Source organism: Chenopodium album, chromosome 3 (assembly GCF_948465745.1).
Source record: "Chenopodium album chromosome 3, dcCheAlbu1.1, whole genome shotgun sequence".
NCBI classification, from domain to species: Eukaryota; Viridiplantae; Streptophyta; class Magnoliopsida; order Caryophyllales; family Amaranthaceae; genus Chenopodium; species Chenopodium album.
In genome coordinates this window covers 84,845,565-84,863,780 of record NC_137836.1, presented here as the reverse complement: position 1 = coordinate 84,863,780, position 18,216 = coordinate 84,845,565, and the positions used below count along the sequence as shown (strand labels likewise).

Sequence of the window (18,216 nt, the reverse complement as noted above, 5' to 3'; positions counted from 1 at the left end):
CAAAGTTGGGTTTCCAGTTTCCTCCATTACCTTAGATCAACCATATAAATTAAAATCAAACCTCTTTCATTCATTCTTTAAATTTCATTATTCATACTCCATGTCAAGGTGGGTGAATTTTCATATTAAATTTGGGGATGATTAGACGAATAAAAGTTTTGAGAATTTGATTTACTGATTCATTTTTTTTTGGATAATTTAATGAGATTATTTTGCAATTCTCTCTCAAGCATAATTCTTTGGGCATGGATAAATTCATGGGATTATCTTGCAACTTTCTCTCTAAATCTTGATTTTTTCAATCAATCCTGAATACTCGACGCTCAAATTCACCGTATCTGCCGCCTTTGCCACCGCCACATCTTCCACCTTCGCCACTAGAAGTTCTACCGCCTTTACCACCACCACATCTTCCACCTTCGCTCAAAACCAAAACAAAATCTTGGCTCAATTTCATTATGTTATTCTGAATTCATCCATTAATTACAAGATTTACAGTAGAATTTTTTTAGTTTTTGAGAATGTTGATAACGGATTTACAGGAGCTGCACTTCCTAATATTGATTACAAATTTAAAGTTTTTTTTAAAAGTTTTGAGAGGATATCACTACCCCAGTTGGCGGTTTTATTTGGGGAAATAGCAGTTTTTTGTGATTTTTTTTTTTTTAAATACCAATTTGACAGTAATTGGGAATTGTTAAAAGTATAGTTGTATTCATGGAATTGCAATAGATCTAAGCATTATTATGGGAAAGCACTGGAATTAACATAACAAAATCTAAGTGGCACACCTCCATTCATTTCATATGTTTCACATGCATGTCGTGCATTTATATTATTATTTTTAAAAAAAAAGTACTCCACAAGGAACACACAACCATTAATTCTATAGCTACACGTCTTACCACCAAGCTATTTGATATTTTTATGTTATTTTTTTATGCAAAATCTTAATATGTACTCCCTCCGTTTTTTTTTTTTTATATGCATCAATTTGACAATTGACTATTCATATATCATGGTTGACTTAATTTTTTTACTTATAAAAAATAAATAAATGTTATTATATAATATATCATTAGGCTTGTCATTATGTCTAGTTTCATAATATAATTTTGTTACAATTTTTACTAATACACAATTAAAGATATTAATGGTGAAAGTTGCGTCTCGACAAATGTGTCGGTCAAACTAATGCATATAAAAAAACAGAGGGAGTATAACAGATTTTATTACAGGAAAAAAGGTAATGACTCGGGCCATCGTCCGAACCTAAATACTAGCTGTATCATTATATAATGTGTGCCTTAGCTGCCAAGTCAATATAAGATTATTCATTCATCTATTCTACACGAAAAGGTCCAATTTCATAGTTTCATCCTAATAATAAAGGCAAAGTTGATTCAAATATCATATTAAGTCTCTAGAAACAAAATCGAATTTAGTAACTATAATTAACAGCACAATAATCAAGTTTAGAAGAACTCTAAATTGAGTGTAGTGAGAATCAAATTAACGATAAACCCTAGACTTTGATACTGATATTCCATGATTACAACCATTATATTACCTCGGACGCAGGTCGAATGGAAGATGATGGAAATATAATGGAGAACGTAGAGTGCGCTTCAATCGCCTTATTAAAACTATGTTTGATTCACGATTCACCTGTTAATTACTAGAAAACATGCAAATAACGACGGAATTTTTCTGTCGTAAACACCCTAAATTCTGTCAGGAATGGGGTTTCCGACGGAATTTCCGTCGTAACGGGTCGCCGAAATACATATTGTAGGAAAACCAGCTTTTTCGACGGAAACACTATTCCTGTAACACCCCAATAATTCTCCCTTTTCCAAACCACTTACTTTAAATAAAAATAGAGGAGAACCATTGAAATGTTACTGCCACGTGTTAAAACGTTAAGGCTTTATCAAAGTAGTGCAGCGGAAATCCAACTTAAATATTAAAATAATATAATTTAGAAAACCAATAAGTCAAAGCTTACAAATTGGAACCATAAAGGCCCTTATTTAAAACCAAACCAATAATCAAAGTCCCAAAACATAATTAAAGTAGTAAAACATAAATAAGTTCAACACAAAGAACGAATGCTCTCAATCACACCAATCCCTTGACAATGCGTATGTCAAATCCTCGAACTTCACATCTTCAAGCTAACCTGTGCAATACTGCTCCCCAATAATACAAATGTAATAATTGGATCATCACAGGGTCATTGAAAGGCGAAGGCCATGACCAAAAGAAAACACACACAAAAGCACGCAATCAGCAAAGCTGAGTACATACAAGCTACAACGTACGAAGCCTAGCATGCTCAACTAATTAAAGTAAATAAACATACAACACGAATTCATTAATCAAGACTCCACACTTAAACAATTCAATCGACTCAACATACTTGCTAACCAATTCCAAACACTTGACTCTTTATATTTAATTTAATTAATTTAATTTGGAGTAAGCAATAGACGAGGTTGTCCAATCCACCAAATCATTTTGGTCCCAAATGACCATTTAAAAATAAAAGTTTAGCGCGATGCAAGAATGAGCGCGACTCCATTCTCACAAAGTTAGTTTAGGATCCCATCTAACTTTCATTATAAAAATAAAATGTAAATACCAAAAGAAAAGAGGACATGTTGATCAAACAAGCCTCGGAAAGCCACGGGCTACCACCGTGTACCCCAACCCATAATTGTCAATACTCTAGAAGTGCACGCTTTCTAGAGTTTTATTGCTCATCCATGTTTCACTTTACTTGATTACAATTTTAATTAATAGCCGACTCATTCAAGAAGACCATACATAACAATCATACATCAATTCACTTTTAATCTTATTTAGGACAATGGTGATCACATCACAAGTTGACCTTTAGTTCCATTAAACTTTCAAATTATCCAAATTGTTGAACATAGTCAACTCACCTAGCCATTTCGGCTTAATCCACCTTTACTCAACATACTAACAATTCATGATTGAGTAATAAAATAAAATAAATAACAACCTTGTGGAATAATTAATAAATTAATTCCATTTAAACCATTAAATTCCAATCCTTTAATAATCCAAATGTGGTTAACAAACCAATCCAATAAAATATGTTTGTATCAACATTCCATACAAATAATTAATCCAATATAATTCAACATGTTTGCATCCATAATTCCATACAAACATAATCAATTCACCAAAACATGTCTCATAAACATAAGCACATGAATTAATTAAATGTATAACCAAACAATTTTCATCCAAGTGTTCTCTAATCATGAAACTAAGTTTTTTTTTTTTTGGTACCTAAACATGATACTACTTACAACGAAGTAGACATGTACGTACCTCGTATAAACAATCCTTTGTGCCACTTTTAATCACTTAAAAGTCTCCTAAGAAATAATCACTTCCTAGAAAACAAGCAACAATATAAATTAATACTTAACTAAATTTCCAACAATATAATTTAGATTAAAACTCCTTAAAACTTCATTAAAAACATGTTTTTATGGTTAATTATGCATTAGAAATACAATAGGAATAAAATCCCCAATTTAATTAGTCATAAGAACCCTAAAATCCCAATTTAAATAAATTGAAACCCTAGGTTTTAAAATTATAAAATCTGAAAATTATAACAACAATTATAATCTGAAATTATTAGTTTAAAACATAAAAACATGATTTTGATACTAAAAATATAAACTTTATACTATAAAATCAAAACCCAAAACTAATTATAAACATTAAGCATAAAAAAAAACTTCGTTTAAAATCAAAAACTGCCCGAAAATCATATTTAGAGACTGAATTTGGCCACGAGAGGGTGGTGCTTATTACCAAAGGTATTGAGTCTTTCTTAAAACATTGTTTCCACATGGAAAGCACTACTTTTTTGTCAAAATCGAATGAGTTCAGAACCTGACCGGGATTAAAACGGGATTAATATTAACGAACCAAAATCTAAACATTAAAACACGAATTTACGTGTTCAAAATAATCTGGGATTAAGTTAAACTAATTAGTAGTATAATCACCAAAATTTCAAAACATCATTACTATAAAAGCCCTAAATCGATTGTTCATAAAAACCCTAAAATCATGATTTTCAATGATTAAAAACCCCAGATTATTAAATTTACAAAATCTGAAAATTATAACATTTATAAAATCTAAAATTATAAAGTTTAATCATCAAAATACAATTTGATACTAATTAAATTAATTTCAAACAATAAAATCAAAACCCATAATCAATAATTATAATTACACAAATTAATAAAACAAAGGAGAAAGAAAATAAGACTAACCTTTTGTGTGGGGAAATTTTTGAGGATGTATGGGGTATTTATAGGAGAGAGAGTGGTGTAGGGTTAGTTTTAAGATTGGGCCTCATAAAATTAATGGGCCTCATAAGATAAATGAAATGGGCTAGCTTTGTTTAATATGTATGGCATAAATTGTTGAATGGACAATTAAAAATCCTTTTAGAACAAAATCAATCATTAACCCAAAAATAATTTGGAACTTTAAAACTTAAATCCCGGAAAAACACATATAAATATTATTAATAAAATAAAAATTCATTTATAATATATTTATAAATATGGGGGATTACAATTCCGACGAAATTTAATCTGTCGGCAGGGATTTTCAGGCCAGAGAAAATCCGTCGGAATATAATCCGCCGGAATTTTTCGACGGAAATTCCGTCGAAAAAATCTTTCAAAAAAACAAAAAAAAAAAACAGCCACCCACCACCCCACACAACCACCCTACACCACCAGTCCCCCCATCCAAACCCAACCACAACCACACACCACCACCCCACACCACCAGTCTTCCCCCTATCCGGACCCAACCACAACCCCACACCACCACCCCACACCACCAGTCTCCCCCCCATCCGGACCCAACCACACACCACCACCGACCCTATCCCACCACCATACACCACCACCGACACCACCACAACCAAAAATTAGCCCAAAAAACCATAAAATACCCCCCAAAAAACCGTAAATTAACCCTAAAAAAAAAATTTACACGACTAAAGCAAGAAATAACACACAAAACTAGTAGATCTACATATTTAATCAAAATTTCATAAAATAAAACGATGTTTGATCAACAAAAATTAAATCAAATATATAAATATACAATTATCTATTTAAATTTACAATTTATCATTACAATAACATATAAAATTAACTAGATCTACGAATCTATCCTAAATTAAAACAAGATCTACCAAAAAAGACGGTGGTTGTTGGGTTTGATATTGATGCGGCCCGGTTGTTGGTGTTGCGAATCTGTTGCGATTGATGTTGGTGGTGGTGTGTTGTTGCGGTTGTTGTTGTCGGTCGGTGTTGTATCGTTGTTGTTGTCGGTGTTTGATGTAGGTGAAGAGAAAAGAAACGAAGGAGAGAGACATGGCGGTGAAGAGAAGTAGAAAGGAAAGAGAAGGAGAAGAGAAGAGGGGAGAACGAAGGAGAAGAGGGAAGGAGAACGGAGGACTGAGAAAGGGAGAACGAAGGAGGGGAGAGAGAGAAGGAGAGAGCAGAAACTTTAGAGAGAGAAAGAGAGGCGGAAATAACAAAGGGGGAAGGGGATGCTTTAGGGTTTGGGAATTTAATTATAATTTTTTTTTAATTATTTTCTGACGGAAAATTCCGTCGGAAATTGTAAATTCCGACGGTAAATTCCGACGGAATTTTCCGACGGACTATAATTCCGTCGGAAATTATAAATTCCGTCGGAATTTACAATTTCCGACGGAAATATTGAATTTGTCGGAAATTTTCGACGGAATTTAAATTCGTCGGAAATATTTCGAAAATTTCACTTATTGCGACGGAAATTCGGGTTCGTCAGAACCAGTCCGTCGTAATTTGCTTGTTTTCTAGTAGTGTAAGGTAACAAATGGGGACTAAACTTTATGTTTTTTCATCTATTGGGGACTCATCTTTTTTTTTTTCACTCTTTGGGGACTCAAGTGGTAAGGGGTTAACTATAGTTAGTTTGTTGGGCCCACTAACTTTTCAAACTCACTCACAAACTATAGTTAACCCCTTACTAGGTGAGAAATGTTGTTGTGAAAATTTGGTTCAAATTATCATAATTAACACTTGTTATAATTAAACCATCAAAAAATCAAGGCATATTATAATATTAGGGTTTATTGACTAAAAAATTAGGGGCTTTGCAAACCATTATCACTTCTCACTATATTTCTATGTTGTAACTTAACAAAGAACTTATATTTCTATATAGGAAAGATGTATGATTAGTCAAATATTTTTTATTGTCAAAAAATTTGAAATTTTCCTATTTTTTATATTTCGAAATTTTTTTATGATTAGTAAAAAAATTTCGAGATTTTTCTATTTTTTATTGTATTTTTTTTCAACTTTGTTGCAGTTTGAGAGATTTAAGTTGTCTTCGTCTGGATGATTGCTACTCGTTTAACTTGAATAGCATTAATAGGAGGTCTATAGTTCAACAGTACAATGGGTTAATAGGTTGGGTTACATCTTTGAGCACACTTGGTGGAACAGTCATTTGTGGCAGAAGTTGCATTCCGTGATACAGTTAATCCCATTATGATATTGAAAATTGAAGGACTTCACGAGAATAAGGATGTAAGTAGTTCCTTTTTATTAGGAAAGAAGATTTGTACGTTGTTGGGTATGCTCTTGTTGCATCAGATGAAGCAATAAGAAATTCTGCAAATTGGGTGTTAGTTCGTGATGGGTTCACAATATTAGAAGGAGCTACGTATGCAAGTTGGGATGCTAGCTATCTTTGTAAAGTGAGTGGCAATATAAGTGAAGAAGATGTTGCAAAGTTGAAAAAGTTAAGGCCTAACAGTGTACTTACGGCATTGTCCCTTTTACATTCACAGTCTTCCTCTGCACGTGCAAAGTGCTTACACTTCATGCCATTGTTTATAACTTTTGTGAAGATAACAGGTTTTTAATTGCTGTGGATTTTATTGCAAATTCGGTTTTACATTATGCAACATGAAATGATACCATAGTGTTGGAGAAATTAGGCCCAAAAAATGTGATACTTGTCATGACTACTTTACCTTCAAACGATTCATCTAACCTTTCAATTTTTTTTACTATTTCACGTAATTTGTAAGTCATCATTTTCTACCTAACGTAATTTGTTAATGTTGTTATATTAAATACGGAAATTTCATGAAATGTCCCTGAGTAATTTTTTTATTCACCAAATATCCATCAAAACTTTCAAATTCAACAAATACTCCTGAGTTTAAAAAAATTTCACCAAATGCCCTTAATGACTAACGGCGGTTAACACCGTTAGTCATTAATGGCTAATACGCCACGTGGCAGCCTCTAATTGGCTGTTGTAATATAAATAAATTAATTATTAAAAAAAACTTTAAAAATATATTTAAAAAAATTAAAAAATACCCCCACCACCCCCTAGACCCCACCCCGCCCCACCACCAGCCCCTGCTAGACGGCTCCGGCGGCGGCCGCCAGCTCCCAGCCGGAACCGGCGCCGGTCGCCGACGAGGCCAACCCCCCCACCTCGACACCCCCTCCCCTGCTCTCCCTCCGTTTCCCGTCCCCTTAAACCCCCTCCCCATCCCTCGAAAACCCCCCCTTCTTCGCGGTCGGCGTCCAAACCCCCTCCCCGACGCCGGCGAACCTTTTTCGCTCCACCCCCCACCATCCCCACTCCCTTTCCCCCCTAAACCACCACCCAAAAAACCCTTTAATCGAAAAAACCCCAAATCGAAATCTAGGGTTTCGATTTGGGGGTTTTTAGGTTTTTAGGGTGGTGGTTTAGGGGGGAAAGGGGGTGGGGATAGCGGGGGGTGGGGCGAAAAAGGTTCGCCGGGGAGGGGGTTCGGACGCCGGCCGCGAAGGAGGGGGGGTTTTTCGAGGGATGGGGAGGGGTTTAAGGGGACGGGAAACGGAGGGAGAGGGGGCTGGGGGTAGGGGAGGGGCCGGTGTCGGAGGGGGGGAGGGTTGCCCTCGCCGGCGAAAAGGGACCACCGGCGCAGGGGGGGTGGGATCTAGCGGTGGTGGCTGGTGGTCGGCCGTTAGGGGTGGGGTGGGTCTTGAGTGGTTGGGGTATTTTTTAAAACTTTTTTTAAGTTTTTTTTAATAATTAATTAACTAATATTACAACAACCAATTAGAGGCTGCCACGTGGCGCATTAGTCATTAATGACTAACGTTATTAACCGTCGTTAGTCATTAAGGGCATTTGGTGACATTTTTCTTAAACTCAAGTGTATTTGGTGAATTTGAAAGTTTTGATGGGTATTTGGTGAATAAAAAAATTACTCATGGGCATTTCATGAAATTTCCGTATTAAATAATAGAAAACTGAAATTTGCTTGAAATATAATTAAAAATTATTTATTATTAAAATAATATTTGCACTACATATGTTTTATTTTTTAAAATATTTATAAACTTAATCATATAACTAATATATAAAGCTAAACTTTTAGCCAGGCAACGAGATAGCGACACTTGGCGTTCCAACTTTTTGCCAAGTGTCGCGCCACGTAGGATAGAGTTATATAGGATTCAATTTGTATGATAAAAAAATTAATTTAGAATTCTATTTTCAATCAAATTTGGATAGAATTTTAGGATAAAATTGTTAATTTAGAGTTTTATTTTCGATAAAGTACCAATATTTCATATGTACAAATTAAATTATAATTTTTTTAAAAAAAAAATTATTACAATCATAAATTATCATATAAATTTTTTTTTTGTATCACAATATTTTTTTGGAGCGAAGGAATTAACTCAAAATGCACCACATCCAATATTTATAATATATTCTAATCAATTAAAACAATATGCTTTACAATCTAGAGTCATTTCGAACAGGGTCATTATTTCAGGTTACAGGTCAAGAAATATTTTTCACCAATGTTATTATTATTAGTCAATACATGCCTACTATATAGTTTAAATCATCACAAAAACACATCAATTCCTAACTAATTTTGTATCAATGATATGTTTTAAAATTTGACATATAGATTTAAAATTTATCTTAAAATTCAATAAACAACCCGAACATCGCACGGGTACAAAACTAGTGATTATATAATTCAATTAAATAATAAAAAACGAGTCATTGAACAAAACAATTCTTAAAGGTGATGTTGGGATGTGAGGATTAAGAGGCTCACCATATTCCGATTATAGTATTTCCTTAGCACGTTTAGCATACCAATGATCCGTATCATCTTAAACAACACTTTTCATGAAATCGACATATTGGTGTGGCTTTAGAATTTTTTTGTTTAAGTTTTTAAAGAATGAGATATTTACAAGTTTTATAGCCATTTTCAATAAAATAAAATTTTAAAAAAAAAGTAAAAATGCTTTCAAACCTAGCTTCGTTGACAAACCCAATGAACGTCCTTTAAAATTACAATTTAAAAGAAAAAAATTGTAAATTTGATCAAAATATATTTATATGAGAAGGGTAAGAATAATTTGAACTGTATTAATAGCATACATAATATTGATAGAAAAGCAAAAGAATAAAGATAAATAGGAGGTAGTAATTATTCATTTTACAGTACATAATCATAGTATTAACGTAACACCAAATCATATTTAATTTTAACATAAAAAATTATAGCTAAATAGATAGATAAGTTTCTTCTTAATTCTTTATGTTGTTTTGTTACATAGTCATTCACTCATCTTTGCTTGGATTTGTGAAGAAAATTTATCATGTGTGGGTATAAAAAAAATTTAGGAAGTTGAGCTCAATTGGTTTGAGCTTTCTACACAATTTTAGGAAATCCTGAAATCTATTATCCGTGCTTATGGCTTTTAAAATAATAATAATAATAATAATAATAATAATAATAATAATAATAATAATAATAATAATAATAATAATAATAATAATAATAATAATAATAATAATAATAATAATACATTAGATGACACAAAACCTTGCTTCCATGACCAAAATTTCTGAATTGTTACAGTCAATGAAACGATAATTGTAAATTTGGATAAATATATAATTGAATATAATAAGAGATCTATGATATTACCATTGCTAACTGCTAATAAGGGAACATCTAGAGGGAAAAAACATATAAATATCAAGATAAATTTAAGCCCAATACTATTGGTATACTTGCTACTACCACCAATTGTAGTTTCTCCTCGTCCCATCACTACTAGAGTTACCAAACCTTGACGCAGAAAATCTATGTGGATAATGATTTGAATATCCTTGTTTAATTGGAGTACCAGTACTGAACTTACTCCGTCGTTTTGAAGACTGCGTGTTTGAACCTTGACCACCCGCAGTCAAACCAAATATCTTGTGCTTCTTGTTTGGTGCAGAAGGAGACCTCCAGCCATATGAGCCATTTTTAGGGGGCAGATCACCTGGATGATCTGTCATCCAGCCACTCCTCCTGTTAGATTTGCTCGACCAGGTAGGACTTCCGTTGTCAAATCTCTTATGGGTATTGCCAAAATCATGTGGGGCAGATTTAAATCCTTTGCTGGTCTTGTAGTCACTAGGGTATTTCTTGGTTGGAGTTGATAAATCACGAGTTCTTTTCTTCACCTATGACCGCATAAGAGAAAATAAAACTTGTCACTAAAGTCCAAATCATCATTATAATAACATTAAGGTTATAGGATTCAAATAAAGCAACAGAGATGAAGGGTAGAAGGTTGAACTTATTCCAGGAATAGGCAGTTCAATTAAATCAAATCAGTGAAGAGCCAATACAACTAAAGAAAGTACCTTCGAAGAATTTGTGCATTCACGAACAAAGTGCCCTTCTTCACCGCACTTAAAACATGATGTGGGTGTACCTGCAGATGATGTCTCTCCCCGTGATCCTCTGCATTCCTGCAAAGAAAATAGTCAGATCCACATGCAACTAGAAAGGCATCCTCCAAATTATAAAAAATTGGACCTCAACACTTAAGTAATGGATGCAACATAACCCCAAAAATGATGAGTGCTGAAGTAACATTTGCAATGCGTATTTGCAGGATTGGCCTATTCAGTGTACAGGACAATTTTAAAAAGCTAAGGAAGTTTAATGTTACCCCTTAAGAATCAAACTAGATCTCAAAAGCAAAGCAAAAGAATTAAAGCAACTTGTGAATATCAGGCAAATCAATTCCTGACGCTATTAAGCTAAACTCCTGTATACATGAAGAAGACACTTGTTTTTTCTTGCCTTTGTAAATAAAATCAGGAGTAATTCTTTAGCTTGAGCTTTCTTACTTGTATCTCCTGCTAACCTAAGGCTTGTGTTCCATCAATGTCCAAGATTCGCTGATTATATAATTCATATCCTTATAATCCTCCACTTCCTTGTAAATAAGTGAGACTCTTGGGTGTTTTTCCAAGTATTTTCATCGCTTACGCTTATCCTTCCGTTAATATATACAACATTCAAGTTTATTAACAAGCACAGAAAAATGCAAACTCAAATTTCTTCTTAAGATTCAAGTTTTTTTTTTTTTTTTTTTTTTTGACGGGAGATTCAAGTTGATTAAGGGTGTATGAGAATGTTACCCAAATATGACTTTAATATTGGAAAGAAAAAAGCCTACAAGCATTATGAAATAGAGAAAGCATCAAAAAATAAAATACTACAACACTAATGGCAGTTAGATAAAAAGCAGTATAATCAGCATAACAACGATGAAGTACAAGATTATACAGAAATGACAAAGTGCCAAAGAGGCAAAGAATGAACATTAGAATAGCAAAATATCTGGGCAAGGAAACAGAAGAAATTTCATAGCAAATTTTGAAATAACATTGAACAAGGTCATGAGCCCCAGCACAAAGCATTATTCCCACTTTTCACTAATAGTAAGTCATCAGTTGGACCAAAAGTAGTGCATAAAGCATGATGCAGATTAAGAGAATAGAAACAATACCTGTCCATCATGTCCTGACTGACCACATTTGAAACATGAAGCTTCACTTAAAAGAGCATCATAATAGTCCACACAGCAAAGATGTCCAAATCTCTTGCAAACATAACACTGAATTTCCTGGTAACATTTATAACCAATAAGTATGGTCAGGAAGATACTATCTAAAAAAGACAAGCACCCCATCACAAATAAGATTCCCATTTGCATTCTCTTTAGTCAACTATGGTTATATTTACCCAAATCAAAGTTCAGAATAATTCAACAAATGTTTTATTAGTTTAGGATTGAACTATGACTCAACTCTTTCAAGCACAAAGTCTAAACTACATAAACTTAGCATAGAAGAACAATGCCTTCCGGTCTCAATTTTAGTCATAGTGCAAACAAAGCACAATATTTATGTGATTTTATTGACTTGTCTACGCAAAGAAATACTTTATTAAGCTAACACAAAGAAGAAAACATTTCAATGAAATACTCTTTTAACTTTTTAAAAAATAATTAGTCCCCTGAAATTTCCATTTTCATTTCCTAGTATGATTGCTTGGTCAGCGCCCTTTTTACAAGTAATCCTTTCCACTTTTCATTGCAGAAATTCAGCTGGATAAAAGGCAAAAAAAAAAAAAAAGACCTTGAGATCATCAGGTAAGTAGCCACTGTTGCATGAGGACATGGAATGAGCAGAAGCACCACATTTTAAACACAAATCTGAGGCCTGAGAACTGCGCTTAAACTTTTTAGGACAATCTTTGGCACGATGACCCTCTCCCTTGCATATGTAGCAATCCTTTCCCTACATCATTGCACACAGAAATTACAAACATCGTTGTGAAAACTTCAAACAGTACTAGGAAGGACAAAGAAACTTCTCAACACAAAACGATAACAATAGCCCTGAAAGTGATAGTTGTCCGTCTTACTATAGATAGAGTAAAGACATGACAGCTTCAAGACCTTAATAGCTCAACAGGTTCAACAAATACAACTTTTAAGTAAGCCGTGAATAATGCAGGCGGGATAAAATTATGGGGAAGCAAGAGATTTGGAGGTATATCCATGGGTAGCTGTATTTCAGACATATACCAACCTTCCAACTAATCATAGGCAGAAACAGAATCATATCCTCAGAGTCCCTATTCCCTAACAGGTGTAAGAGTATAAATTATAATGGGTAATGATGGTTGATTTACAAATAGGGGACATGAAAAATTGGGCTTTAGTGCACCTTCGAAGGTAAAGAACCTCCCATGTCACATTAGAATTCAGTTGAGCATAAAACCTTCGAGTTCCAGTGATATGTATCAACCAAACATTGCAACATTTCTGTACTTAAATGAATTTACCAAGTCAGCTTACAACCAACCAGACAATCAAAACAGAGTAGCTCCTATGATGAATAAGAAACTATATCAATTCCTAGTAGATGACTAGATTGAACTGTTAAACCCATCCTAGAAATAGATTAATTATATCAATAGACAAATGACAGCTATGGATACTAAAATACCCAAACATTTAGGCTATTCAACAGACTTCAGACATAGCAGAAAGCATCAGTAAGCAAGCTTGCCTCAGCTTATATAAATATCAGGAACACAAATTCAGTTACCTGGCTTATAAAAAATGGAAGAAGCTAAAAAGTACAAATACAATCATATTCTTAAAGTTTCCTCTCTATATACCTTTTGACATTGTTTCACCTCGTGCTCAAGACTCCCACATATAAAGCAAGGCTTCTTTCTCCTAGCCGACGTGCAATTAACAGCTGAATGGCCATCCTCACCACAATTAAAACATGCTCCCCAACTCTTATCTGGAGGGTCAAAATATCTTGGTCCGCGCTGAGGGGATAAAAAGAGACATACGAAACTAAGCCTTTACAGTAAAATGTACTTCCGAAAATGGGCATTCAGGGCCAGTAATCACACTCACAAGAAGCTTTCGTAGAACAACATTATTAGAATTGGAGTTGTCAACACCATCTGATTCGGATAGCTTAACCACTTCCGCGTCGTCTGTTGGCTCCACATTATCTTCCTCCTTCATAGGTGTGACCTAGAACAATATAATCAATCAATCAGAAAGCACATGAAACATGACCTGAATTCACAAGATATAACCTTTCTATAAACATTGTTAACATAACATGATCAGCAAAAGTTTCAAAACCAGAAATCTCATCATCATCTCAGATGCTATGACTATCACAACTATAACAAGTCTTCTGAATATCAATGAGACGACGAATAACATCCAAACTCATGGGTTTATTTCACTAACATGGAGCATAGCCTTGACTTTATAATTGAGTTCCATTAGTCACTCTATACTCATAAAGATCACCCTTTTTATAATCATATCGAATATTAAACCAAATAAACTTGGTAAGTGTTGCCCTATCAAAGCGAATGCAACTGAGCTTGACATCAAAATTTCAACCAACATTGATACAAAAGTTCATCAATCTATCATAACACATAATGCACACTACTAATTTATACATAATTCAAATATCAATCATAAATGCGGAAATATGCAATAACTATATATTAATTTACAGGTATATATATATTCAAAATAAAAACTTTAGAGCATGGAAAACTACTTAACCATATGAATTTCAGTCCCAACTTTTTTGCCCTTGATTTTCTTCTTCATCTTTTTCTCTTTCTTCTCCTTCTTCTCCTTCTTCCTGACGATTTCCGACGCTACCAATTCAGTTGTGACGATATCGTCGTCACCTGCAACATTGGCGGCGTTGGAGGCGCGTGACATAGCCTTCTCAACAATTTTGAGGCTCAAATCTTCGTTAGCTTCTTCATCGTCACTATCAATGAAGACGAAAGAAGATTTACGACGAGATTTATGGTGTTCTTCATCTTCTGAGTATTCCGACTTCGATCTCGATTTCGATCGCTTCCCCATTGCTGGGGTTTGCAGAAACACTAAACCCTAATTTGGTGATTATCGATTGAATTCGATGAATTTGGGCAGTTTTTTCTATTTCTATTGATGTGTGACTAAGTGAATCAGTTGAATAGCAGCAGCCTGCAGAAATCTAGGGTTTGTACGATGTCACGTCTCCGAGTGGTATCTGTAAGGTTTCTAGGACAGTTAGTATTTTTTTTTCAACGACATGTTAAAACGAGTTACGAGGTTTCGTTTGACATCACTATAGTTTTCTTTTTTTGGTTTTTTATTTTTTAAAAGTATGTTATATATGTCACATAATGAATCAAAAATTATTTAGACTTGATTATTTTAAAAACTGATAACAGAAAAGTGAAAACACCTCTTTCTTGTTTCCTGTTTTTGGTTTTTAGTTTTAAAAAAAACAGAAAACTAAAAACCAAAAATGATGTCAAACAAGCCCGGAGTAAACGAGTGGGTTGTTTTACACTTTTACTTGCTTGGTTGATGTGGAAAAACTCAATTACGTCAAACTACTCTTTTTCGGTGTACTTTGTATAGATAACGGAGTATTTATTATACGCATACGGTGCAATATGTGATTAAAAAGAAAAAAAGACAGATGAAATTCAAGGTACATATTTATATTGGAAATTAATTAAACAACTTAACAAAAGAAATAAAATTAAGCATTGCAATTTGACGACTTTGCTTTGTGGATACTTAGAATATCTCTTTTGTGGATCTTATACGATAAGTACATTGGTTAAATGGTTAAGAAAACACGATCAATTTGTCAACAATACTGACAACATATGTATGCATATCATATCAATATGGAGTAATATTCAAGCAATACACGTGAAATTTTTTATAATGGCAATGAAAACCAAAACGTTGCACAAGTATGAAGTAACGCCAAGTTTGGTAATTTGTCTTGAGATCGCCAAATAGTGCGTTCTGTAACGTATATGTTTAATTTCGACCTTTAAGTGAGGAAATATATTGTATGTGTAACATATTAATAAAATTTAGCTTTCGATTGACTCCGAGGCAATTGCTCGTATGTTGTTGGAGGATGCGCCTCCTCACTCTCCTTATATTCAAATCATCCACAAATGTTAATCACTTATCTCGAGACAGAGTTGGGAAGTGTTGGTGGAATATTATTCCCTCCGTTTTTAAATACTTGCTCCATTTCTCTTAAACATGCATGTCGATGCTAATCTTTGATCACTAATATCTTTAATTACCAATAAGTATAAATTCTAACAATTGAAATTTAATAATCTATTCATTGAGATGATTCCAACAAGTACCTACAAGACTATATTTTATCTTGTGTACAAATCACAAACATTAGCCAAATTAGGACAAATGAATAGTGCAAAAAATGAAAATGGAGGAAGTATTATAAAGAAGCTAATCAAGCAACGGATTGGTTGGCTAACCATAGTGTCAACTTGATCAAAAGTTGGTGATTTTTTTTTCTAGCGATCTCAAGGGATCTTCGTGCTGTTTTATTGGAGGATTTGAGTGGAGTGGTTCAGACGAGAATTGTCGCTTCTAATAGGGCTTGAAGTGGCGTCATGGAGTCTTGGTTTGTTTTGTTAGTTTTTTGTTTGACTTTGTTTTTGTTTATTTAGTGTGGTTTGTATGTTTCGGGGACTTGCCCCTCTTTTGCACCTTGCCCCTATCTTGCACAAAAAAAAACCATGTAAATAATCCAATCAGATCACCTTGTTTATCAACCCTTTTTTTTTTTACAACATATAATTATCTTTTAACTGAACTTTAATCACGGGGTATTGACATCAAGACTATTAGGTGGCAGCGTCCTCCTGAGTTTGAAGGTTGATCAAGCACCAAAACTTTGTTTGTTTTAAATGTCATCGTGTATTGATATGTTATGAAATTACATTACTCAAAGTTAGTGTTTGTATCGCGACATTGTCAATGCAATATTGCTCAAGCATATAAAAAAGCAAATCATCATATCAGTGCCACAAAGAACACAGGAAAAAAAAAAGGTACAAAATTACTGAACTTGAGAAGTAGTTCGAAATCAACTAGGATTCGACTTAATTGTCTTCTGAAAACTAAACTTTCAAAATCGACTTAAGTAAAATATCATGTTATTCCTATATCTAAGTTAACCTGCAACTCATTAAGAAATAATAGATGCAATTGATCCGCACTTTAATAGATGACTCGAACCTCAATTTGACCAAATAATTATTGTTAACCATACAAGTACATCTAATAACTAATTCCATCAAGGTAATGTTTTTAGTCTCATGCTTGAATGGTCGCATGGACCGTACAAATTACTCGAACTATATTATATCATTAGATTTTACAAGGCTCAATCAAATTACATATATAAAGATAATGCCAAACAACATTTGCGCGTACTTATTGAGATAAAAGTTTGCACCTTATGACCTTGAGGTTATGATGAAAAAAAAAAATACAAGAATGACACTTGAAAAACCAAACGAATTCTATTAATTTCAACGTTATTCAATAATATGAAAAAGTGGAATACATAAATAGTATGATAATATGGAGATAGAGTAATACAATATATACAAAATATCAAAATCTAGCAATTTAAATTAATAAAGTGGTCCAAATTTGAAAAGAACTCGAGCTCCAATCCAAACCCGAGGTTTGTTTTTTTTTTTTTTGAAGGGGACCCGAGATTTGATTGATTCATACTTAACCATCTATCTCGTGGGTTTGATAATAAAGACGAGACTTGATATCAGATTTACAAATACCACCCCAAAGACTCCAATATTTTTTTTTTACCTAATCCCTAATAATAATAATAATAATAATAATAATATACCTTTTAAAAATTAGAGATAACTCTTATGGATATTGTTTGGACAATTATACCCTTTAAAACATTTACTACTCGTACTTTTTTGCCTTTATTATTGCTAGTTGACTTTTTTTTTTTTTTTTAATAGATTGCTAACATTTATACCCTTATTTATTTTGTCTTCACATATTTCCCCTTATCAATATTGTCAACAACTAAATTTGTGACATGTGATCGACTCGAAAGAGCTCTCTAAACATGGTTAGTTGAGGCTAGCGCATCGCGTTCATTATCCGCTTTTGCTTGAAAATAAAATTTGACTAGATGAAGCCCGTGCGATGCACGGTTTGTTTGATTTTTTTTTTTTTTAAATAATTGTTTATATATATATATATATATATATGCTAAAATTTAGTATATATTTAGATAAAATTCCTAACATCAAAAGATAATATTTTATTTTAAATTATTTAATTCTAAAAAAAATTAATAATTTCGTATTTA

General features: G+C 33.3%; 1 protein-coding gene across 1 annotated transcript; it reads right to left on the bottom strand.

Moving 5' to 3' along the window:
* Window positions 1-9,989: 9,989 nt before the first annotated feature.
* Window positions 9,990-15,092, bottom strand: LOC145624691 (uncharacterized). The gene is made up of 7 exons (XM_081677782.1): window positions 14,583-15,092; window positions 13,905-14,027; window positions 13,655-13,813; window positions 12,604-12,765; window positions 11,973-12,089; window positions 10,816-10,923; window positions 9,990-10,632 (listed from the first exon to the last, which is right to left on the bottom strand). The coding sequence occupies exons 1-7, from the start codon at window positions 14,895-14,897 to the stop codon at window positions 10,198-10,200; spliced, it is 1,419 nt and encodes a 472-aa protein (XP_081533908.1). The 5' UTR covers window positions 14,898-15,092; the 3' UTR covers window positions 9,990-10,197.
* Window positions 15,093-18,216: the final 3,124 nt, after the last annotated feature.

Bases quoted from the DNA above. Each gene is read 5' to 3' on its own strand.
- LOC145624691 (XM_081677782.1), bottom strand. From the start codon at position 14,897: ATGGGGAAGCGATCGAAATCGAGATCGAAGTCGGAATACTCAGAAGAT. The intron at 12,090-12,603 runs GTCTTTTTTTTT...AAATGTTACCAG, and splicing joins ACTTACCTGATGATCTCAAG to GAAATTCAGTGTTATGTTTG. The intron at 10,633-10,815 runs GTACTTTCTTTA...ATGCGGTCATAG, and splicing joins AATGCACAAATTCTTCGAAG to GTGAAGAAAAGAACTCGTGA.